The 25,646-nt window shown below is 39.1% G+C and overlaps 1 protein-coding gene and 1 long non-coding RNA gene across 7 annotated transcripts in view; both read left to right on the top strand.

The window, feature by feature from the left end:
* Nucleotides 1-25,646, top strand: part of LOC147575507 (uncharacterized) — a 299,228-nt gene that overhangs the window by 161,024 nt on the left and 112,558 nt on the right. The window lies entirely within an intron of this gene.
* ARHGAP28 (Rho GTPase activating protein 28) overlaps nt 1-25,646 on the top strand; it is a 196,520-nt gene that overhangs the window by 127,363 nt on the left and 43,511 nt on the right. For 5 of the 6 annotated variants that reach the window (XM_086682496.1, XM_086682498.1, XM_086682500.1 and 2 more), the window contains 4 exons: nt 667-759; nt 10,235-10,324; nt 20,866-20,950; nt 22,849-22,991. In XM_086682496.1, coding sequence (XP_086538622.1) covers nt 667-759; nt 10,235-10,324; nt 20,866-20,950; nt 22,849-22,991 — 411 coding nt within the window. The remainder of the gene's footprint in view (nt 1-666; nt 760-10,234; nt 10,325-20,865; nt 20,951-22,848; nt 22,992-25,646) is intronic. The other variant, XM_086682497.1, reaches the window with a different exon arrangement.

The raw sequence follows: 25,646 nt of genomic DNA, 5'->3' as shown, positions 1-25,646 counted from the left end.
GTAGCATAGTTTTATCAGTAAGCTGCATGACTTAGACAATTAGAGATTATTGTCCTTATAAAATAAGACGTCTGAGGCTGGTGTGGCTGGTATCCCTAGCCTGAATCTACCGACTTTTTCATCTTTCCATTCTGCTCCACGCAGCATGTGGGCTTATATTTAATGCTTATAGGCTTATATTTAATGCCTGGGCATCACAGGCATCATGTCCATGTTCTGGAAGAAGCATCAGCCAGCAGATTCTATCCACTTAAACAAGAAAATACTAGCCTTTCTGGATGCTCTACCAAGTAGGATTTTACTTGTATCTCATTGGTCATAACTATCACATGATCACACTTTAGTCTTTTTAGTTTAGATGTAGCATCTTGGAACAGATCATGATATTCGTAAGTTAAGAAGGAAATAAAAGTGGATTTTGGCAGGTAATTAATTAACAGTGTCTGCTCTTGAGACCAACTTCTGCCATAGTACACAGTATTTATGAGGATCAGTATAATTGTGGATGAATTGGCAAATGCCCTTGACATTGCACAGGTCAGTCATTAACTCTGTATATCACCACATGGCTATCCATTTATAGAGTTTGTGTAATGAATAATTGAATAAACAGTCATGTTGGGACAGATATGCCTGAATAAAAATGGCTTTCGTTTCTCTTATTAGCCAGGTGATACCTGTGACAATCATACTGCTCAGTTGGATGGTCCCCAGGAGGAAAAAGAGCTGCCAGGAGTTATGAAAACAAGTGATTCCTTGGTAAGTTATAGCAGGAAAGTTGGGAGTAGGGATGAATGAAGAGGCCATTTTTTTCCCCAAGACAATCAGGCAAAACTTCAAAACAGTGCACCATAATTAAGATGACTGGACAGCCACAGCTGTCAACATACCTATCTACCTTTAATCAATTTATAGGAAAACATTCAGCAGTAAACAAACCCAAGTTTAATAATTAAGCTCACAAATAATTGCATGCTCTATAAAAACAGATAAATACCCAGAAAACCAATGATGGTAGGCCGTTTCTGGGGCAGATTTAGTTTCTTTGTTTTTTCTTTTATTTAAAAAAATTCTCATAAGTGCTAGTTCCATCGAGTCATAGGTCCATCTGTTGGAGGAGAAGCGGGTGTCCTCAGGTTTTCTATTGTTTTCCCAGTGCAGGGTGAATACCAGGCACCTTTCTTCTGACCATACATGTAATCCCAGGTATCCAGTGCCTTTTTCCCTTCTCCCTCTCCCTACTTTTACCCATCTCCACTTCTCCCAGCTGACCCAGAGGAGGGAAAAGTCAGGCAAGCCTCACAAGAAGGGTCAAGCTTATATCCATTTACAACCAGGAAAGTTTACTTTATTCACGGTTCAGCCCAGAGCCTTTTCTCACATGTTTCTATGTACACTCCTTCAAGCAGTCTTTTCTTTCCTTTGGTGGAGGTTGTGTAGTGTTTTCTTTTTTGTTTTTCCATGCTCATGTTCCCTGTCCTGGCTTCCTCCCAGATTAGCAAAAGGCAGAATGGGGAATCCCAATAGGTTCCCTCCTCCCTGCTGAGATGGTGCAGGGGAGTCTTTGTTTGAATGTGCATGTATTGAGCTCACCTGTGGTTACTCACACCTTTGGTTGTCCTCTCTCCTAATTTGGACATGATGATAGTTGTCTTTTTCAAAATTTTCTCCATTTGCTTTCTTCATTAGTGCAGTTTTGATGGAGAGGGAGTTGGACTGTAGAAAGGAATTTGTGTTATTCCTGGAACATCTCTGTCCAATCACCCCTCATATGAATGTTGCTGGGAATCTTTTTTCCTATTTTTTAGTTATGTTTTGTTCACTCTATTAGGTTTTAGGAAAGAGAGTTTGGATCATCTGACTTAACTTTCCCATTTAATCCCAGAATATAACCCCGGTTGTTTGCAGAAATAACACAAGATTTCTTTTGATATTAAAAATTATCCCAAAAGAAAAAAGAAAAAAAAAAGAAAAAAAAATTATCCCCAGTCTGCTCCCTGCTGGTATTTGACCTTTGATTCCCTTAACTTAACTACACAAATCCTTTACTTTTGAAAACAAATCAACTTTCTCTTTCAAGAACATACCCCGAGCTTTCCATTGGTAAAGGTTTGTTTGGTCTTTTCTCACCTTTTAACATGGGAAAAAGATTTGAACAGATGCTTCACCAAAGAAAATATGGGGATGGCAAATTAACCTCATGAAAGGTGCTCAGTATCACTGGTGATTATGGAAATGCAAATACAGCCACAGGGAGGTGTCTCTACATAACCTGCCAAATGCAGGACTGACCCTCTCATCTGCTGCTGCCCTGCTGGTGGTAGTGTAAGATGGTCCATCCACTTTGGAAAATAATTTGGCAACTTCTTTTTTTTTAAATATTAAAACAAATTTATTTTAATGTTTATTCATTTTTGAGAGAGAGAGAGAGGGCGCGCGCGCGAGCACGAGCGGGGGGAGGAGCAGAGAGAGAGAGGGAGGCACAGAATCCAAAGCAGGCTCCAGGCTCTGAGCTGTCAGCACAGAGCCCCACGCGGGGCTCAAACCCATGAACTGGGAGATCATGACCTGAGCTGAAGTCAGAAGCTTAACTGACTGAGCCTCCAGGCACCCCTGGCAACCTTCAACTGTTACGCATATACCTACTTCAAACCCAGCCATTTTACTCATACATAATATATATTACCACAAAGACTTACTTACAAATGTTTCTCACGTAATGGACCCAAACAGGGAACGACCATTTTTACCTACAGGTGGATGAACAAATTCTCGTATATCCATACAATGGAATATTACTCAGCAATAAAAAGCAATGAACTATTAATATGTACAACATGGATGGATCTCAGAATAATTATGCCATGTGAAAAAAGCCAGACCAAAAAGATTCAACTTCTGTAAATCATGGAAAATGCAAACTAACCTATAGAGAGGGAAAGGATATTGTGATTGCCTGGAGACCTGGGGATGGGTGAGGAAAGGAGGGAAGGAAAGTTTGACGGGGTATAAGAAAGTTTTTGGTGTGCTCCTTTTGTTCACTGTATTGACTATGGTGATGGTTTCACTGGTCTAAATATTTCTCAAAACGACATCAAAATGCATGCTTTTACTCTTTAAATAGTGGCAGTTAATTGTAGGTTATACCTAAATAAACCTTTAAAACAGAGTTCATATAATATATTATGATTTCATTAATATCCAAAGTGTTTATTTTGCAACAAGCTACATTAAGTAAAGAAATCGTCTTTTTATGTATTATAAGTGGTGGACCCTTGACTCTGAACTGCAAATGCCACTGAATTTGGGCATTGACAAGTCTTACAACTCAGTCTTCCATCAACAAACCTACTCTACAAACCACTCCTTATATAGATAAAATGTGCAGTCCACATAAATGAATTAGTCATTTGAGGTGTTAGTCTAGTTGAAAAGCAAAGCAGTTCATCTAGTATATTTCCAATGTCTTAAGTGAGTGAAATCAAATGGCTACACTTGGTATTGATTCATAATTTACTGCAAAATACAATCATCATACCATCTGTTTAAAAAATGTCAGTTATATCTGCGTTTGCTTCATGGAAAAGAAAATCTAAAGAACTTTGATTTAAACAAGTGGGAGTTTGTTTTAGTCACAAAACAAGGAACCAATGGTGGGTAGGCCAAGGTTGGTACCACTGTGTACGACGCAATGCCAGCGTTAGCATGAACTTTTAACTTTTTCCTTTTATGCTGCCGCTGTAACGTACGGATTTAATCCAGCAGACTCTGAATACCATGTTGATGTTCCTGATTGGAATATGTGTAAAATGAGTGACCCTTATTAACAGAAGACCTTAGCTGTCAGGGAAAACCTTTATGGCAGAATTCCTCTTATTGCTCATTGAATGTTGCACTCTTATATTATTGTTTTTCTTTTCTTTTCTTATTTTGGTTACCTGAATCTCATTCCTTTACGTGTAAGTGGTTTCGTTCGTTTGTTTGTTCACCGTGCAAATTTTTTCAACTTTGGCATTTTTAAAAAAAAAATTTTTTTAAAAACGTTTATTTTTTTTGAGACAGAGAGAAACAGAGCATGAACAGGGGAGGAGTAGAGAGAGAGAGAGAGAGAGAGAGAGAGGGAGACACAGAATCCGAAGCAGGCTCCAGGCTCTGAGCTGTCAGCACAGAGCCCGATGCAGGGCTCCAACTCACAGACCGTGAGATCATGACCTGAGTCGAAGTCGGGTGCTTAACCGACTGAGCCACCCAGGCGCCCCTCAACTTTGGCATTTTTAATTGATTTTGAATTTACTGCTGGAGTTCTGAACCATCATGAGGATCTGCCCTTTACTGCATTCATTTTGGCCATTGCTCTGCAAGTTCCTTCTATCCAAGGACTTTTTTTTTCCCTCCAGTTTCTGCACACTGTCTTCTGTTATGTTTTACATTATTTTCTCCCCATTTTCTGTGTTTCCAGCCTTCTAGAACACACGTTAGATGGTTGTCTCTTTGCTTGAATTTCAGTACCTCCAAAATTTCCTCTCCTGTTAGCCTGTTTGCTTGGATTTCTTCATCTTTATGTTGCAGATGAATAGTTTTTTCTTGGTCATGATGGTATTATTGTAGCTTATCTCACTCTTTTTCTGAATTTCAGTAAACATAGTCTTCTTTTTTCCCATTATTGTAGCAGTGGGCTCTTGGTTCAGAGTAGCCATAGCCCCTTAAATCACTCTGAAGAGAAGAATTACATTTGTTTTTTAATATATTTTTTACTGTTTATTTTTGAGAGAGAGAGAAAGCATGCTCGTGCAAGAGCGAGTGAGCGGGGGAAGGGCAGAGAGTGAGGGAGACACAGAATCTGAAGCAGGCTCTAGGCTCTGAGCTGTCAGCACAGAGCCTGATGCAGGGCTTGAACCCGCGAGCCGTGAGATCATGACCTGAGCTGAAGTCAGACGCTTAACCAACTGAGCCACCCAGGTACTGCAAAGAATTACATTTTTTTAAGGAATCAAAATATTTTTATGTTTTTTTACTGAAGTAGATTTACAAACAATACATACATGTGTTTTAGGTGTAGAATTCAGTTGGTTCTAACATATGTTTTTACCCACATAACCACAAGTTAGTCAAAACAGAGAAAATTTCCATCACCCCAGAAATCTCTTTGGGGCCCTTTCCCTTATCCTCCTGCTCCTCCTGCCCCTCCTCCAGGCAAGCCCTGCGCTGATTTCTAACCCTTAGGTTGATTTTAACTTCCATATAAGTAGAATTATGAATACAATGTACTCTTGTGTCTGTCTTTTTTTCACTCAAAATAATTTTTAGATTCATCCATTTGATGCACGTGTTGGAAGTTGGTCCTTTTATTACTACCAATAATCCATTGCATAAATATACTATTGGTATATCTGTTCATCTGTTGATAGACATTTGGATTGTTTCCAGTTTTGAGCAGTTATGCATGTTACCACAATGAACATTCATATCGTATAAAGGATGTGTATTCTCATCATTTCTCTTGGGTAAAGATGCAACATAATTTAGATTTTTGGCAGACAACCTACCCACAGGCTATCACCCATAGCTCATAAACTCAGAAAGAAATAATAGGTAAATCAAAAATAACTAAATTCTTTTTTTTTTTTTTTTAATTTGAGGGAGAGAGAGAGAGAGAGACAGAGCATGAGCAGGGGAGGAGAAGAGAGAGGGACACACAGAATCTGAAGCAGTCTCAAGGCTCTGAACTGTCAACACAGAGCCAAACGTGGGGCTTGAACTCGTAAACTGCAAGATCATGACCTGAGCCAAAGTTGGCCGCTTAACCATCTGAGTCACCTAGGCGCCCCTAACTAAATTCTATCTTTTAAAAAAAGCGTCTATAGGGAGAAGCAACAGCATAAACTAATTTTTTGTGTGTGTCTCCCAAGTGGAGGATGTCGTCAGCTAAAGCTTGGTCCTTGGGGGTAAGCTCATACAGAAAAACAACAGACTACCATGTAAAAAAATTTTTTTCAGTATTTTCACTATCAACTAAGATATAAATATTTAGGTTTTTTTTTCCAGTTATTTTTCAAATATAAACCTCCTAAGTGGAGAAATGCCAGCTTTTAGAATGTGTAATAATAAGTGACACAAACAGTGAAGTGCCCAAGTGTGAGAACCATCTGATCAGGAAAGTGCATATCTCCCATTAGGTGGCAGCAAGCGTTTTAGGTTTTAGGTTTTGCGTCCACTGCAGAGAGAGCTTTGTACCAAGACTATGGATCCAGGTTGTTTTTTCCCATCCACTTCCCTAGTCCCTCCCTCATAACACTGTCCTTGAGAATCCTGTCACAGCAAGAGGGTGAGGTGATCCACCCGAGACTCCATCCAAGGAGGCATAGGGTGGAAAGTGTTCCATAAGACAGAAGGTACCAGCACACTCTCAGGTGGAACTACAAGCCCTGTGGGCTCTCAAAATCCTCTGCAGAATCATAGCACAGGACTTTATTAATTTTTAATCAATTAGGAAATTGCTGTATGTTTCCTTTGCACTTGAGTGGATCAATTTTTCTGAAGGCCAAAATTTTTTTTTTTTTAATATATGAAATTTATTGTCAAATTGGTTTCCATACAACACCCAGTGCTCATCCCAAAAGGTGCCCTCCTCAATACCCATCACCCACCCTCTCCTCCCTCCCTCCCACCCCCCATCAACCCTCAGTTTGTTCTCAGTTTTTAAGAGTCTCTTATGCTTTGGCTCTCTCCCACTCTAACCTCTTTTTTTTTTTTTTTCCTTCCCTTCCCCCATGGGTTTCTGTTAAGTTTCTTAGGATCCACATAAGAGTGAAACCATATGGTATCTGTCTTTCTCTGTATGGCTTATTTCACTTAGCATCACACTCTCCAGTTCCATCCACGCTGCTACAAAGGGCCATATTTCGTTCTTTCTCATTGCCACGTAGTGCTCCATTGTGTATATAAACCACAATTTCTTTATCCATTCATCAGTTGATGGACATTTAGACTCTTTCCATAATTTGGCTATTGTTGAGAGTGCTGCTATAAACATTGGGGTACAAGTGCCCCTATGTATCAGTACTCCTGTATCCCTTGGGTAAATTCCTAGCAGTGCTATTGCTGGGTCATAGGGTAGGTCTATTTTTAATTTTCTGAGGAACCTCCACACTGCTTTCCAGAGTGGCTGCACCAATTTGCATTCCCACCAACAGTGCAAGAGGGTTCCCGTTTCTCCACATCCTCTCCAGCATCTATATATAGTCTCCTGATTTGTTCATTTTGGCCACTCTGACTGGCGTGAGGTGATATCTGAGTGTGGTTTTGATTTGTATTTCCCTGATAAGGAGCGACGTTGAACATCTTTTCATGTGCCTATTGGCCATCCGGATGTCTTCTTTAGAGAAGTGTCTTTTCATGTTTTCTGCCCATTTCTTCACTGGGTTATTTGTTTTTCGGGTGTGGAGTTTGGTGAGCTCTTTATAGATTTTGGATACTAGCCCTTTGTCCGATATGTCATTTGCAAATATCTTTTCCCATTCCGTTGGTTGCCTTTTAGTTTTGTTGGTTGTTTCCTTTCTGTGCAGAAGCTTTTTATCTTCATAAGGTCCCAGTAATTCACTTTTGCTTTTAATTCCCTTGCCTTTGGGGATGTGTCGAGTAAGAGATTGCTACTTACAATCTGGCTGAGGTCAGAGAGGTCTTTTCCTGCTTTCTCCTCTAAGGTTTTGATGGTTTCCTGTCTCACATTCAGGTCCTTACTCCATTTTGAGTTTATTTTTGTGAATGGTGTGAGAAAGTGGTCTAGTTTCAACCTTCTGCATGTTGCTGTCCAGTTCTCCCAGCACCATTTGTTAAAGAGACTGTCTTTTTTCCATTGGATGTTCTTTCCTGCTTTGTCAAAGATGAGTTGGCCATACGTTTGTGGGTCTAGTTCTGGGGTTTCTATTCTATTCCATTGGTCTATGTGTCTGTTTTTGTGCCAATACCATGCTGTCTTGATGATTACAGCTTTGTAGTAGAGGCTAAAGTCTGGGATTGTGATGCCTCCTGCTTTGGTCTTCTTCTTCAAAATTACTTTGGCTATTCGGGGCTGAAGGCCAAAATTTTGATTGTGTGTTCTTGTGAGCGAGTGGAGTGTCCTTAGCTTTAAGGTGCATAGAGGAGGCAGGTAGGTTGGTAAACGTTGTCCCCAGATGCGAAGGATGCCAAGGATGAAGGATGAAGGACCTAAGTCATTACTTACAGGCAAAGCTGACTTCGTTTCAGTCTCCCCTCCATGACTTTTGTTGTGGCCTCCTGATTTCCTTCTCTCTCAGACCCTTATACTCACAATAGGAACCCACCGCCCAAGGTAGTTAGTTCATTTTATTTGGACTACATTTTGGGAGGGTTTCCTCGGTTATATTTAGGGGCTGTCTACATATTTTAGGAGCTGGTCTGCTTGGCTCCTATTTTGCAAACATTTTTTAACTATGTACCTGGGACTCTTTCCTAGTCTTTGTACAATTCTGTGTTGTTTGTTTTTCTTCTCCCTCTCTGGAAATTTTCTTTCATGCTGCTCAGGGGTAAAGATTTTTATTTTACCAAACTAATTCTATTTTCTTTTCATCTACAAATTTCTATGAGTTGGTCTGCTGTATAATTCTGTACTGGTTCCCAGTGCTATTAAAAATGTCGTCCTTTAAAAAAAATGTCTTCCGGGGCGCCTGGGTGGCACAGTCGGTTAGGCGTCCGACTTCAGCCAGGTCACGATCTCGCGGTCCGTGAGTTCGAGCCCCGCGTCAGGCTCTGGGCTGATGGCTCGGAGCCTGGAGCCTGTTTCCGATTCTGTGTCTCCCTCTCTCTCTGCCCCTCCCCCGTTCATGCTCTGTCTCTCTCTGTCCCAAAAATAAATAAACGTTGAAAAAAAAAAATTAAAAAAAAAAAATGTCTTCCTTTAAAGAAATTATATGTTTTCTGCCATTTCAGTGATTGGGGATAGGAAGGGTAGATAATTGTCAGTTCACCATCTTGACTTAAATTTCTTATACTAGTTCTTGTGTTTTATTTGTCCCTTAAAAAAAAAAAGTCCTTTGCTCACCTTGTAAAGTAATGCCTATCCTCTATAAGAAATTTAGAGGGGCACCTGGGTGGCTCAGTCGGTTAAGCATCCGACTTTGGCTCAGGTCATGATATCTCGGTTTGTGAGTTCGAGCCCTGCATTGGGCTCTGTGCTGACAGCTCAGAGCCTGGAGCCTGCTTCAGAGTCTGTGTCTCCCCGTCTCTCAGCCCCTCCCATTCTCAAGCTCTCTCTCTCTGTCTCTGAATAATAAATAAGCATTAAAAAATTACCAAAAAAAAGAAATTTAGAAAATGTGGTCAAGCAAGGTGAGCAACAGTTTTTTAAAAGACAGAATACTGTATGTATTCATAAGTATCAAATGCATCGTATTTTGCAGTAAGGTTCCTTCAGTAAAGAAAAGAATATTTATGTCTTAAATTTTAGTGAAGCCATTGTCTGCTAAAGCAAAAATCTATTTCCAGCTTTATAAACATAACGTGGTGCTGTTGCTGCTGAATTCTCGTCACTGCAGAAGATAATCATAGGGTGTGTTTAAAAAGTAAGATTAGACAGGTTTGTGTTTGGCCATGTGTAATGGAAGTGTTGGAGTTATTTTGCTTCACATGGAGATTTGGAGGTCCAAGTCTGACAGGGCATTCACCTGATACCTTTGCACAAACCCAGGTGGGTTTGATCTTCTGCCCCTGCCATCCTTTGCCGTGGCCATCATGCTTATTTGAGCAAGATTCCCGGCAACTGTAGGCTGTCATCTGCGGTGCTGTCATGAGTGTACAGGAGCTGACCAGATTTCTTTTTTGGTCAGGAAAGCCTCAGCCATTCCGGAAGCCCTCTTGGTAAAATTACACTTGCATCTCGTGGACCACACTTGTCACGTGATCACTCTTAGCTGCAAAGAATCCTGGAAATGAAGTTCTTTGGTTTAACTCCCTGGAACCACACCAAGACATTGTTAAAGCAAAGGGAGTTTGTGGCGGGCAACAGCAGTGCCTGCTACAGGGGCCGTCGTCTGTCCAGTGTCGGCCAGAGGGCCTCGCATTTAGGCACTCACGGTAATGTTCCCTGAAGGGCTGCCCAGGCAGCCACGACTTTGTATGTTGTCACACACATCTAAATACATACACACAGTGCAGTACACAAACACATTAGAAGTGTCTGCCTGAATAAGAATGGTACTTTCCTTTCTCCGTCTAGCCAGATGATGCTTCTCTCAACAGTACCGCCCTGTCGGATGGGTCCCCAGATGAAGAAGGGAGTTTTACAGTTCCCAGGAGTGGCTCTGTGGTAAGTCGTCACATGCCAAGACAATTGCATATCAGGGCAAAACTGCAAGTTCAAGGCGAGAAGAAGCAATTTCCTCAAAACAGATAAGAGAAACTTGAACTGAGATTGCAAAGAAACCACAGCTGCCAGTAGACCCACCAGTGTTGGGACAGTTAGGAAGTAGGAGACTCAAAACTGAGGAACAACTGGATCTTAGTTTAAAAGAGGGCTCCATAAACTAATACCTCTATGGTCAGAAAACAAAGGATGTTCTCTACGTGTATCAAGCACGGAGGAATTTACCTTTGGTCCTCTGGGCTGAGTTCACACCAGTGATCCAGCCTAACTCTGCCATTTGACCCAAAGGTCCTCTTACCTGCAGGATAAATTAAAAAGCCCTCATCCTGATATTGAAGGCACTGTTGCCTACATTTCCAGCCTTAGATCACACCCATATAAATCCTCCAATTCAGACAGATTCTGTACTTTTCTTTCTCAGAAAGTCTCATCATTCCCCCTCCCCAGAACCACTGGGGATCCCCGCCTGGGGTCTCTCTGTAGCTGCTCTGGCAGGGGGGTTACAATGGACCAGAAGAAGTGAGAGACCCTGGTAAATGAGATAGCAGTTCTTTGATGACAGGATGATTGGAAGGCAAGAGCCCATTAGTCAGGCAAATGGAGGGGGCGCATTTACAAGTCCCTCTGGGCAGTAGTTTGTCATCTGGCATCCAGTTTGAGAGAAAGGATAGTTGATGTTCACATGCATAACACATTAGATCCCCACTGTTCAGAGAGACAAAGCTGTTAGCCCCAGGTGAAGGAGCTTTTCTGTTGTGTTTTCAGAGTTTTGGTTTTGAAATTGCTTTGCTACAGTGATCTATAAAAAGCATAAAAGAATGCGAGTGTCTTCGTCGATGGGTAACATAAATAGCATTACAGGTTATGGCACAGATAGGTTAGGGGTTACCCACAGTGTCTGACCTACTGGCTTTAAATTCAGCTGCTACTTTCCTATTTAAGACTGTGCATTGGAATGCAAATGAGTGAGGATGTCTCTGTTTTAGAGATAATCTCCAGTACTGATGGCTGAAAACAGAGTAAGTCATTCACAAACTCTGACAACTACTAAAATGAGGAGTTACCTACAATAGACCTTTCAGAGTTGTGCTGTGCACCTGTGACTGGGGACTCCTGCCTAAAGCTTTGCATAGGATCCTATATATTCTCTTAGCTGGTGATGCTACCATGTGCCCAGGGTACCATCCCTAAGCGTTAGCGTCAACTCTACCTATATGCTTCCCTCTACATGCTCATCTCTGAGACCTATGGATTTTGCCTTATAAAGAATATTTCTAGGGGTGCGTGGGTGGCTCAGTCAGTTAAACGTCAGACTTCAGCTCAGGTCATGATCTCGCGGTTCGTGAGTTCGAGCCCCGCATAGGGCTCTGTGCTGACAGCTCAGAGCCTGGAGCCTGCTTCAGATTCTGTGTCTCCCTCTCTCTCTGCCCCTCCCCTACTTGTGCTCTGTCTCTCTCAAAAATAAATAAAAATTTAAAAAAAAAGAATATTTCTACATTCTACATTCTGGAATATTCTGCATTCCAGAATATTCTACATTCTAGAATATTTCTACTCCCCTCTTTTCCTGTAACTACTTACTTAGTACAGAAGCTCATCATCTTACTGTATTACTGAGATAGCCTCCTAAGTGATCTGTCCCTGACTTTAGCTTATACCCCTCAAATTCATCCTTCCCACAGCTGAAAGTCATTGATCTATAAAAATGCAAGGCATTGAGGAGGGCACTTGTTGGGATGAGCACTGGGTGTTGTACGTAAGTGATGAATCATGGGAATCTACCCCCAAAACCAAGAGCACACTATATACACAGTATGTTAGCCAACTTGACAATAAATTATATTAAAAAATAAATAAATAAAAAGTAAAATAAATAATGAATGAATGGATAGATAGATAGATACAAATAAGTGCAAGCCTTGTTTAACACCTACTGACGTCTTCTAACCCCCACGTCTTCTAGTTAACATAAACACTCCTGACCCACCTTACTCGTCTCTCTCTCTAGCTGACTTTACTGCCCCAGCCATTTTATAAAAGCCAGCACAGCACTGCATGTGGTTCCATGCACACACCAAGTAGCACTTGAAGCAGAATGGTTACATAATTGAGTTGCTGAGGGGGAGGATTTTGGGTAGGCCTTATTTTCTAGGTTTTCATTAATCCATTCATTTATTCACCAAATCCTTGTTAGGCATATATTGTCTGCAAATAGGATACTTGAAAGCTTGAGAATATAAGAGAAAGACAGTGGTCTTGTGTAGCAGTTATAGATAGTGTTTCCTGGAGTAAGTTAATCATTCAGATTTTCTAAAAGGAAAGAAAAAAAACTAAATCTTTTTTTTTCTGAAAACTGGTTGAATGCTAATTATGATATAAATAAAAGTGTCAGCAGTATTGAGACTCAAAAAAATCTGATTTGTATCAGTCTCCAGTGTGACTTATTTTGGATGGTTTGTTACTCAGATATCTTTATTTAGAAATGTTGAACAAATTGGCTAGTTGCTAGAGAGAAGAGAACTTAACCCTTACTGCACCTATACTGAAAATCGTTCTAGAACTTCTTACCACCGGGGAAATACATTTTGACCTCTCCGCTTCTTGATTATAAGGAGGCATTGGCACCCCAGGTTGGTTCTGCAGTTTCTTCTAGATGGTAAGATTTCTAGTAATTCAGTGAAGTGGTAGCAAGGACTTCAGGGGTCCTGGCCATGACTTCTGTAAAGTATATCTTACTTGGCAGGGTGAATTCCCAAGGACATTTCATTGTCATCTTCAAGACTTCAGAGGGCCCCAACAACTTGCTCTTGGAGTTTACGTTGTGAAATGGTATAAAGTAGATAACCTAACTTGGTCTTTTCCAAAAGGATAACCTTGGCTTGATCAATTTTTTTTCAATCTTTCATCTTTTATGTACATTAAAAATGTTATTTTATGATAATTGAAACCTCTGTATGTATGGGGTCTATCTTAATTACTATGACTCTGTGGTTTGTTTTTGATGTCTGTTGGGGTGTGTTCACCCTTGTTCTGGATCAAAATTTTCTTTCTTCTCAGGAATTTTTACTTCCAAATGAGCTTAGGATGACTCTATAACCAGCCATTAAATAAATCTTGTTAGGACTTCACTAAGAATTTTATTGAATTTAAAGATTAATGTTGGGGAGAAAATTCACATTTTAAAATACTGACTCTTCCCACTGAGAAATAGTAATTGTCTTTCCACTTATTTATGTTTTCTGTTCTTCAATAAAAGTTCATAATATTCTTTCTTATACATTTTTTATTGATTAATTACTTAGGAACTTAATAGTTTCCATTGATATTTTAATGGTAGATTTTTTTTTTTATGATACCTTCTAGTTTGTTTTTGCGGCACTGTAAGGGAAGTAAATTTTTGGATTTCTCACGAGAGTATATTTTATAGCTTCCTTTTTGAAAATTCTTCTTCTAAGAACTTTTCATTTGATTTTATAATTTATAGATATCATCTGAAATAGTGAAAGTTTTCTTTACTCAATCTTTAAAATAGTCATTTTTAAAAAAAATTTTTAATGTTTATTTTTATTTTTAAGAGAGAGCGAACGAGGAAGAGGCAGAGAGATGGGGAGACAGGATTTGAAGCAGGCTCTGTGCTGAGAGTGGAGAGCCTGATGTGGGGCTCAAACTCACAAATGATGAGATCATGACCTGAGCCGAAGTCAGAAGAGAGGCTTAACCGACTGAGCCACCCAGGCATCCCTAGTCATTTTCTTTCTTTTCCCTGTTTAATTGGACCGATCACAATCACTGATTATATTGAATAATAATTATGGGGATCTTTGAATAAGTTCTTGATTTTCTCATGAATTCTTTTAAGTTTCATTGTTAAGTAGAATATTATTTGTTCTAGGTTTCTGAGACTTCTAGTTGTTTTTATTAGAAATGGAGGTTGAATTATATAAAATAATTGTTCATCATCTATTAAAATGAATATATTTTTCATCTTGAAGCAATTACTTAAGGAAATTCTATTGATGTCTTTCTAATATTGAACTATAATTTTGTTGATAAAAATGAACCCTACTTATTGTGTTACATTATTCTTTTATTACAATGCAGAATATATCATTTACTACTATTTTAGCATTAAAAACATTTTTTTAATGTTTGTTCGTTTTTGAGAGAGAGATAGAACGTTAGCAGAGGAGAGGTACAGGAAGAGGAAGACACAGAATACGAAGCAGGCTCCAGCACAGAGCCTGACGCGGGGTTCAAACTCATGGACCGTGAGATCATGACCTGAGCCAAAGTCAGATGCTGAACCAACTGAGCCACCCAGGCACCCCAATTTTAGCCTTTTTAACTACTGTTCTAATAAATGGGATTAGCCTATATATATATATATATATATATATATATATATATATATATATATATAATTTCTTTTCATTGTTACAGAGTTATAGTGACCTTGGTATGAAAGTGTTAAGAAGCTTGGTTTTTTTTTTTTTTTTTTTCAGTATTTTGGAGCCATATGTTAAATTTTGGTGTAAATATATAATCTATAAAAGCTATTATATATAAGTTTGTATTGCAATTTGTTTATGAAACCTCCAAGGTCTGGCATCAATGTAGATATAGTGCTTTACTTTTTCAATGGATATGGTTTTGAAGTTATATTCCTTTATATTCCAACTGGTATGAGTTTTGGTAATGTATGTTTGTTCTAGCAAAATATCCAATTTATTTATCATTTTAATATATGTAGATGTTTGAGTGTGTGTACACACATGTATACAAATATATACACATATTTATTTAGGCATATACTTTCTAAATTTTCTGCGAGGTAGCTATTTGCCCTTTTTTTATTTCTAATATTTATGTCTTTTATCCCAATTAGAATGTAAATTGTTGTCTGTATCAGCAATATTTTTTAAGAAATCACTTCCTTTAATTGAGGAAGCCTACTTTTTCTTTTCTAATTATTTTTTTATATTTTTATTTACATCCAAGTTAGTTAACATACAGTGTAATAATGGTTTTAGGAGTAGAATTTAGTGATTCTTCACTTACATGTAACACCCAGTACTCATCCCAACAAGTGCCCTCTTTAATGCCCATTACCCATTTAGCCTATTCCTCCCCACCCAACTCCCCTCCAGCAGCCCTCAGTTTTTTCTCTGTATTTAAGAGTCTCTTAGGGTTTGCCTCCCTCTCTGTTTTTATCTTTTCTTTCCCTTCCCCTGTATTCATCTGTTTTGTTTCTTAAATTCCACAAATGAGTGAAATCAATGGTATTTCTTTTCCTCTGACTGATTTTGCATAACATAATACATTCTAGATTCATCCACATTGTTGCAAATGGCAAAAATTCATTCTTTTTAATCACTGAGTAATATTCCATTGCATGTATATACCACATCTTCTTTATCCATTCATTGGTTGATGGACATTTGGGCTTCTTCCATAATTTGGCTATTGTGGATAGCATTGCTATAAGCATTGGGGTACATGTGCCCCTTTGTTTATTTTTTAATTTTTTAAATATTTTATTCATTTTTGAGAGAGAAAGACATAGAGTACAAGTGGGGGTGGAGCAGGGAGAGAGAGGGAGACACAGAATCTAAAGCAGGTTCCAGGCTCTGAGCTGTCAACACAGAGCTTGAGGTGGGGCTCGAACCCACCAACTATGAGATCATGACCTGAGCCAAAGTCAGATGCTTAACTGACTGAGCCACCCAGGCTCCCCTGAATGTGACCCTTTGAATCAGCATTTTTGTATCCTTTGGATAAATACCTAGCAGTGCAGTTGCGGTCGTCGGGTAGCTCTGTTCTCAATAAAAGGAATCTCCATAGTTATTTCCAGAATGGCTGCACCAGTTTGCATTCCCACCAGCAGTGTAAAAGTGTTCCCCTTTTCTCACATCCTCACCAACATCTGTTGTTTCCTGAGCTGTTAATTTTACCCATTCTGACAGGTGTGAGGTTGTATTTCATTGTGGTTTGATTTATATTTCCCTAATAATGAGTGACGTTGAGCATCTTTTCATGTGTCTATTGGCCATCTGGATATCTTCTTTGGAAAAGTGTCTGTTCTTGTCTTTTGCCCATTTCTTCACTGGATTTTTTGGTTTTTGGGTGTTGAGTTTGATAAGTTCTTTATAGATTTTTTATACTAACCCTTTATCTGATGTGTCATTTGCCAATAATCTTCTCTCATTCTGTCAGGTGCCTTTTAGTTTTGTTGATTGTTTCCTTCTCTGTGCAGCTTTTTATCTTGATGATAGTTCATTTTTGCTTTTGTTTCCCCTACCTTGGGGAAATAAGAATTTTCTAATAAGAATTTTCTGTGGTCAAGGTCAAAGAGGTTGTTGCCTGTTTTCTCCTCTAGGGTTTCATTGGCTTCCTGTCTTACATTAGGTCTTTCATCCATTTTAAGTTTATTTTTGTATATGGTGTAAGAAAGTGGTCCAGGTTCATTCTTCTGCATGTTGCTGTCCAGTTTTCCCAACATTATGTGCTAAAAAGACTGTCTTTTTTATTGAAGCCTACTTTTTCTGTTGTGTTAATTTATTTAATCTTTATTTTTCATTCATTCTTGGTCTTGTATAATTTTTTCTAGTCTCTTGGATTATAAACACTTATTTTTGATCTTTCTTATTTGCATTTAAGGCCAAGAATTAATCTCTGAATAATATTTTAGCTTTTATCATGGATTTTTGGAATTTATTGTTCTTATTGTCTAACATTTAGCTTATAATTTCACATGTGATTTAATTTTTAATCTAAGATATCATTGGAATGCCTTTAAATTCGCATTTGGATAGATTTTATAATTATTATTATATGTTTTATTTTAAAATTGATTGCATATTTGTCAGTGAATGTGACTTATTTAAGTATATCTCTAGGATACTGAGTATTTACCCAAAGAGAAAAAAATAATTCAAAAAGATATACGCACCCCTGTGTTTGCAGAATTATTTACAATAGCTGAGATATGGAGCCAACCCAAGTGTTTATTAATAGCTGAATGGATAAAGAAGATGCAGCATATATGTATACAATGGAATGTTACTCTGCCATAAAGAAGAATGAGATCTTGCCATTTGCAACAACATGGGTAGGCCTATAGGATATAATGCTAAGTGAAATAAGTCAGACCGAGAAAGACAGATACCATATGATTTCAGTCATCTGTGGAATTTTAGAAACAAAACAAATGAACAAAATAAAAAAAGAGAGACAAAAAACCAGACTCTTAAGTACAGAAAACAAACTGGGGTTGCAGAGGGGAGGTGCAGGGGGATGAGTGAAATAGATAAAGGGGATGAAGAGTACACTTAACTTCAACAAGGACTGAGAAATGTATACAAGTATTGAATCATTATATTGGACACCTAAAACCAATATAACACTGTATGTTAATTACACTTCAATCTCAAAAAAAAAAAGAGTAGTTCTGGAGAATTTAGTAAGATGTAGATTTATCAGTTCTGATCTCAGGTGTAGAAGAGGAAGAAGGGGAACCTTATTACCTGTATTGATTCAAGGCAACTTGTATACAAAGAGTTATAACACACATACTCAAACCTTGAGAAAAAAGGAAACAGCCAGTCTGGAAGGTCAGAAACAGCTCCTGTAAGTAATGAACATGGAAAATGTTTGGTATGGTGTTTCTGTAATGTGAAGGAATATCATATAGTCAAAGTCTAGTTTTGAAAGAACTCCAGCGGTAGTGCCAACCTTTCACAGGTTGGAATTGAAAAATCATTATCCCCCATAAGTTATACTCTCCAATCCCAGTGCCGCATGATTTGGACAGCAGAGCAAGCTTCACTGGCTGGAAAATGTTGCTTTTCCTTACCATTGAAGCCCAGCCTCTTGTGGTCAGGCACATAGGGAAGTGGTAGGATCTGTTATCGACAAGCAGAGGAAGTGTGTTTTAAATAGGAATGGCATTAACATTTGAAATATATTAAAATAACTAGTAAAGATTTAAAAACGATGCTAGTGTTAGTGTGTTTAATGGGTGAATGGATGTTTTAAAACTATAAATACAGAGCACCTAGCCTTTTCACTCAACCTACTTCAGAACTCAAGGTCCATTCACTGGCAGATTTATCTTCCTTTTTCATTCTTACCATGTCATTCCCCTGCTTTAACATGGGGAATTGTGTTAAATGTTCTTTTGTTTGTTCTGTTCTGTTTTGGTTTAACCCTTATGAGAGTCTCAGCTCCTCTGCCTGGCTTTCTGAGCCTTCCATAATTGTAGTTGACTGTCTTGAGTAATTTATTTCTCAGGTTTTTATAATACCTTGCCTCAACTCCTGGTAAACCAGGCTCTCCTGGTTGGTAGCTGAAATGTTTCAGGTATTTCCATACCTGAACTTTCTAACTTTATTTCAGGTCTGAATGCCTGTGCCAGCCTCCTCTGGCTCTGTAAGTCCTCTCCATCAAGCTTTGAATTCCAGTTCCAGTTTACCCACCTCTGGGTGAAACCCTTCCAGGCTGCACCTCTTCCTTCTCCATTACCCTCCAGTAAACACACAGTTGTGTTGTAGAAGAAATTAGCTCTTAACAGCGGGTTGACCGTTTTTCAATAATGTTCCATAAATGTTACTCTCTACTCCTCGTTATGAATAGCTCAAGAGCAGGGATCACAGTTTAAACTTCTGCCTCCCCCAAGATAGTCCCAGAATAGTTTACATTACAAAGGGCATGCATGCCTTCAGTCCAGTAGGTTGGCTATAGGCCAAGTAAACCAACTCAGCAGGTGGACACTTGTCCACTTCACAGATTAAGAAGTTGGCATCTACTAGGGTCTAAACATCCCAAACCATCAGTTTCAGACTGTAAATAAATGCCTCTCCATTTTCAAGACTGTTGTCTACCATAGGTGAGTCATTTAAAAGTTTGAGAAAGTTTTTTTTTTTTTGAAAACTTCAGAAGACCACTGAAAAGTGGTCCATATCATTTTAAGGATTTTAGTGTACAGATTGGTTTTTAGAGCCACCAGAAATCTGATTGGCAGTAAATTGTGTGGCTTTAGACCTTTTTATCTTTTCATTCTCCTACCAGTTCCAGTAATTGGGCATCCATGTTTTAATAATTGGCCATGTCTTTACATGATTTTTACACAATTACAAGTGTGTAATCTCCTTTGAAATAAAATAGGAAAAAGAACACACAAGGCTCAAAAATTGAGACTTTCCTTGTGTAATTTGTAGCACATGATAAAGGATCTTTCATGAAGCAGGTGTTCAGTAATTGCTAAATAAATATGAGAATAAAAGAAATAACATCAGGCTCTGTGGAAAAAATGAACAGACTTTATACTGAAAAGATTGCTGATTGAATAGCAGATTTTCATCGTCACACACATTCATAGATAATAACCCCCACATTCAAATCTATATTGGCAGAAATGATAGATTTGTGTGTAATTTTTTTTTTACTAGTACCCTTCCAGACTTGAGCAATTGACTTGCTTTACAAAGATACTCAACTTCTGACAATATTGCAGGGGAGGGCAATGCTTTGGCAGGATCTCAGTGAAGAAACTAGCAAATTAGAAGCTGGACTAGAAGAGCATACTTAGGCTTTTGGTAGTTATTATCACTCTTTATTTTGTCATGAAGGAATTAATATGTTAATCATCAACAGTAGCCAACCCCCATATGGTGCTCAGTGTGTATCAGATATTATTTGATGTAATTTATACAGGACAAGTCATGTGAAATTCATAATAACTCTTTGAATATTCTACCAACAGAGAACCTAAGTGACTTGCTCAAGGTCGCACAACAAGTGGGGGAGCCTGGATTAGAATTCCAGCAGTGTGGCCCTAGGGTCCTTTCCATTAGCCATGTAGCTACGTCATCACCTGGAATTCTTTTTTTAAGTTTATTTATTTATTTTGAGAGAGAGAGAGAGAGAGAAAGAGTATGCATGCAAGTGGGGAAGGGGCAGAGAGAGAGAAGGGGAGAGAGAGAATCCCAGGCAGGCTCCACACTGCCACGCTGTCAGTGTGGAGCCCTATGCAGGGCTCGAACTTATGAACCGTAAGATCATGACCTAAGCCTAATTCAGATGCTTCAGTGACTGAGCTGTCTAGGTGCCCCCATCACCTGGAATTTAAGCCTAAAATGTGTGGCTACTGCACCAAAAATAACAAATACTGTAATTGTCAAACTGTGTGACATGAAGCATTGTAATTTCTACATCTTAGGAAGGGTATGAACAGCAAATTCTCCAGAGCTAAGAAGACACAGTTATTTTGACCTTGACACAGTTCTCCTTTGAGAAGCCTGTGTGAGCTGTATGGCTCTGGATTGAACAAAGGAGCAGAAAATCAGGTGCAGGCCCTGTATGAAATCAAGAATTGCTTGGTGTGAAAAGAACTTTTGTAAACTGCAGAACATAAATCAGATTGACATGTGAGGCAGTCCGTACTTACATGATATAATGTCTTGTGTTCATCTTCCCTTGTTTCACAGTCTATACTTGAGACCATTCCAGCTCTACCAGTTCATTCCAATGGATCTCCAGACCCTGGACAGTCAGTTCAGAATGCAGTGAGTGGTGAGCGACACCTCCTTCTCTATTGAACTTAGGCTGTGTCTTCTTGCTTTTGTTCTGGCTCGCAGCACAGTTACCAGTAACGTTATCAAGGCAGAGTGTGTGTTTTTCTTCCCATTTTGATTCTGTCACTCTAGCACTCACTCCCTGCCAGCTCCAAACACCCCATTCTGTCACACCAGACAAAATTAATTGAGCCAAATTGGAAGCAGAATCTTTTTCTCCTTCACCACCATCACATCATTTAGAAAGTACTCACTTGGATAGTGTCTTTGATTTGAGGTCTCTTTCACAAGTAATCTGGATCTGCTTAATAGTTACAAGTGGTCCAGGAAGTAGGAAGTAGGACACTTCCAGAAATCTGTACTTACGCTCAAGTGTAAGCAGCACCAGAGAAGCTTATAACATACGAGGTTACAGGCTTAGCTTTTAACTGGGCCTCTTCCACTTGAGCATTGGGCATGCTCCAGGGGCTCAGTATGGAATCCGAAATCCTCCTTATAGGAAGTAGGCTCCTTCAAGACCCTACTCTGGTGAGTCCTTGAACCTTTCCTTAAATATGTGCCTCTTCTTATATACAACAGAGCTTCATACTTTCAGCATTAACTTCTAAATTCAAATGAGTAGGGGTGATGAAAATGTTCTGATGTTTGTTATTCAGTTCAAATTACACCTCTAAGAGATAAAAGTCTACTGGGGGTGGTTTGTTGGTTTGGAGAACTGTAATCACCACTCTCCAAAAAAATCTATGTATAGAGCTATAAGAAGTTAGAGTATTATTTAACATTTCATCTTCTTCCACTTTAAATGCAAGCCTCTGTATGAGGAGTGAACATCAAAACTCCCCCTTTGCCATTTCCTAAGTTTTTACTGCATCCATTTATTGTATTTTTAATCAAAAATACTAATACTAATCAGTATTTCAGTTCAGAACTTTACAAACTGTTGATTTGCAAATTTTCCCATTTAGGTTTTAATATAAGATTCTTTAGGTCTTCTCTTATTTCTTTTCATTGTTGTTCCTTTTGTTCTATTTGGTTGTCCTTTGGTCACTGTCTATAGAAGAGGGTAGAAAAGATGAGTTCTCTTTTTTGTAATCAAATTGGTCTTTCATTGCATGTGAACAATTTTTCCAAGCAATGAAAAAAAAAATGGCAAGCCAAAATCTTAGTCAGACATTAGAGTTTAGGGTTACTCAGATGATTTCTGGATTCACTTGTTTTTGGTCAAGGAATCTATTGTCTCACATTCCAAACTACCTCAAGGAAAATATTTATGTGGGACATTATACCCATTGGGCTGTTTCTTAATAAACAGCACACAAGGTCAGGTAACCAAATCAAATCCTAAGAATTTGGATGAATTTACCAGAACAAACCTAGCAGTGAAGTCCAAATTTAATTTGAACACATCTTAGGAGACAAAAATCCCACAGTTTGGGAAAAACAATAAGAGAAATGAATTTAGGCAGGAAGTGTAGTGGGGTCTCTGCCCTTCCTCCTTCTGCCTTAAGCTTCTGCTTCCCCAGTAGCGGCAACATTGGGTTTAGGTGGACTTAACTGTAATATCATGGTAACATAGATCTACCTCATTTGTGGGCTTTCCTCTAGTAATCCTCTAGTGCCTTTCATGAGATGTAATCTCATGATTTAATCTTATAAAAACATCAGATGAAATAGAAAGTTTGTTTGGATAATGATTATAGAAATTCATTCATATGGAAATCTGATGACCCCACATTATCCTTTAACTGAAATCCTCTGAGTGAGTCTGATGCTTTCTTGGATGTAAACATTCTGACATGACGATAAGTTAACTTATAAATATTTTGTACTTACTTTACAGGAAATGATTGTAATTGATTAAGTGACTTATAAAATATTATGCATCTTTTTTTTTAGATGATGTTTATCTGGAAAAGAACATTCCACCAGAAACTGAAGAGCTGTCCTTCGAAGTATCTTATTCAGAAATGGTTACAGAGATTCCAAAAAGAAACAAATTTAAGAAGTCCGAATTTAAGAAAGAGGACTTCGCCTTAACTGTATGTAAAGCCTTTCATGATTATTCCAGTAACTTCCTGTAACTTTTCCATGGGACACACTAGTATTTAAAACAAAACAGGGGCGCCTGGGTGGCGCAGTCGGTTAAGCGTCCGACTTCAGCCAGGTCATGATCTCGCGGTCCGTGAGTTCGAGCCCCGCGTCGGGCTCTGGGCTGATGGCTCAGAGCCTGGAGCCTGTTTCCGATTCTGTGTCTCCCTCTCTCTCTGCCCTTCCCCCGTTCATGCTCTGTCTCTCTCTGTCCCAAAAATAAATAAACGTTGAAAAAAAAAAATTTTTTTAAAACAAAACAAAACCCACATCTGTGTGTAGAGGAAAGGTCAGGCATCGGTGTTGCATAACACCAGGGCACCATTTATTGTGCAGTGCACAGCCTGCCTAACAGGACTGGGTTGAGGAAGAGTTGTGAGGGTATACGCTTGAATACTGTTTTATAGAAGAAATAGGATTTCCTGGCTTGTGTGCTTTCATGCACTTTATATCCTTACTTTACTTATAGGTTAGTGCAGATTCTAACTGTATACCTAGTTGTGCCTCTAGAAGCCACATATCAGAAGGGGGTACTGCAAAGTCACAGTCATTACAATAAGAAGTGAGCACTTAATGGGACAGGTACTAAAAATTCATCAAATATAGACTCAAGAGTTTATATTATTATTATGGAATAGGCAAGTAGAGCTATAGACTTCATTATCCTGAAAGCCTCAGTATGTATGTATATATATCTCCAGGATATTCTCTCTTAAAAGCCCACTATAAGAAATATGTTACATTGATCTATTGGCTACTCGATAAATGCATTTGTGAAGCATTCATGATGTAGAGCCCTGAATATTCTATGCTGATCAGAGCTGGAGGCATGATGAGCAGGGCTCAGGCAGTTTCATGGCTAAAGGAATGGATCATATAAAAACTGGCAGAGTCTTTGCCTAGGTAGCCTAGACCGTTCCCAGACAACCTCCCCATGATGGAGGGGAGCAGGAGGGCAGAGCAAGAACTGTAAGACTCACTGAGTGCCTTCTACCAGCTTGATGCTGCATTAGGTATCCTCTTGTAATCACCCTGTGCCTGCTCCCACTTTACAGCTGAGAAAACTGAGGCCCATGGGGTCCTGGGTGGCCCATGGGATGATTAAGTGTCTGACTTCAGCTCAGGTCATGATCTCACAGTCCATGAGTTCAAGCCCTGTGTCGAGCTCTGTGCTGACAGCTCAGAGCCTGGAGCCTGCTTCAGATTCTGTGTCTCCCTCTCTCTGCCCCTCCCCCGCTCACACTGTCTCTCAAAAATGAAAAAAAACATTAAAAAAGAAAAAAAGAAAACTGAGGCCCAAAGAAGTTAAGAAATATATCCAAAGCCCGTCAACAAATAGGAGGTAGAAACAGGATTTAAACCTCCATGTGTCAAACTCCAAAGCCCCTCCTGGTCCCTAAGCAGTTTCCATGTTGGTAGGGCATAAGAGTATTCTGGGGCAAAAAGGAAATCCAGTGAGACTCTGGTTTCAGGGGCATCCCTCCCAATCTTTAGGGAGAGTCATCCAAGAGAGGATGCTAGTCCCCAGTTCCCTCATCCAGGCTGTCTGTTGCCTTCTGAGATTTGGGTCATCTGGGGTGCAGGTCAGTCTCTGATGAAGAACTTTGCGTGGGATTTAGCAAGTGGTAATTACTCCATGAATAATTGCAGTTCTTGTCTCTATTGTTGTTGCTGTATATTACCGTTATGTGGGGCCTTGGTCTCAGAAAGAAGGTAAAACAGCTCAGCTTTTATAGGACAAGGTTGCCCCAAACCACATTCTGCATTTTATTGTTTTAATTTTAAAATACTTGAGGTTCCACAGAACAGTTGTTGACTGAATGAACGAATGAATGAATGAGTGGCTGGTTTAAAAACCTCAAGAAAGCTCTAATTGAGGGAGCCCCTATGGAGAACGTACAAAGATTTGTAATTGAAATAACTGGGATTTTTCTACTTTAGCATTTGTTTCAATAGCAGGTTTTTTGAGAACAAAGCATACTTGTGGTTATTATAGGAGAACAATCTCTCCTTTAAAAGGTCTTACTTGTTAGTCTTCACAAGTATTTTTGGATTGTCAAAGACTTTTTGTTTTCATTTTGCTGTATTTTGTTTCCTATTGTGGAAATAGAGAATACAGCAATATCATTGTCTCAAAACTTATAGGAGGATTATTTGGCATTTTCTATGTACTTTTCCTTTTTAGGAGTATTTGGAGTCCTCTCCATTTGATTTTCAAGGTAGAGTAACTGCTGTCTCAGCAGGCATGTGCAGTGAGATTCAGTGGGGAGATTCGTTCGTCTTTTAGAGTTTGTAGAAGAAAACAGATTGTATCTGATGAAAGGACTGATGGTCCCCCACCCCCAAAAAGATACATCAAAAGCTCTTCTGGGAGCACTTAGCTGTTGTGCCTTATATTCCTGGGTCACATGTGCCCGTGGTAGGTACATTCCACATGGTGCCTGGGACATCAGTTGACAACAGAGGATGTCTCTTCGAAGAAACAAGTTTTCACGGTTGTGATGATAATGTTGTAGTACACTTCAGTCCACTGTTTTGTTCCTAATGTAGCACAAGAGCGTTCTGCAAATGTTCTAAAAACCATTCATAATCTTTCTATGACACAG

Source organism: Puma concolor, chromosome D3 (genome assembly GCF_028749965.1).
Source record: "Puma concolor isolate L17-30 chromosome D3, mPumCon1.1.hap2, whole genome shotgun sequence".
Classification (NCBI taxonomy): domain Eukaryota; kingdom Metazoa; phylum Chordata; class Mammalia; order Carnivora; family Felidae; genus Puma; species Puma concolor.
The sequence above is the reverse complement of the archived record's forward strand: the minus strand, read 5'-3'. Positions and strand labels throughout refer to the sequence as shown.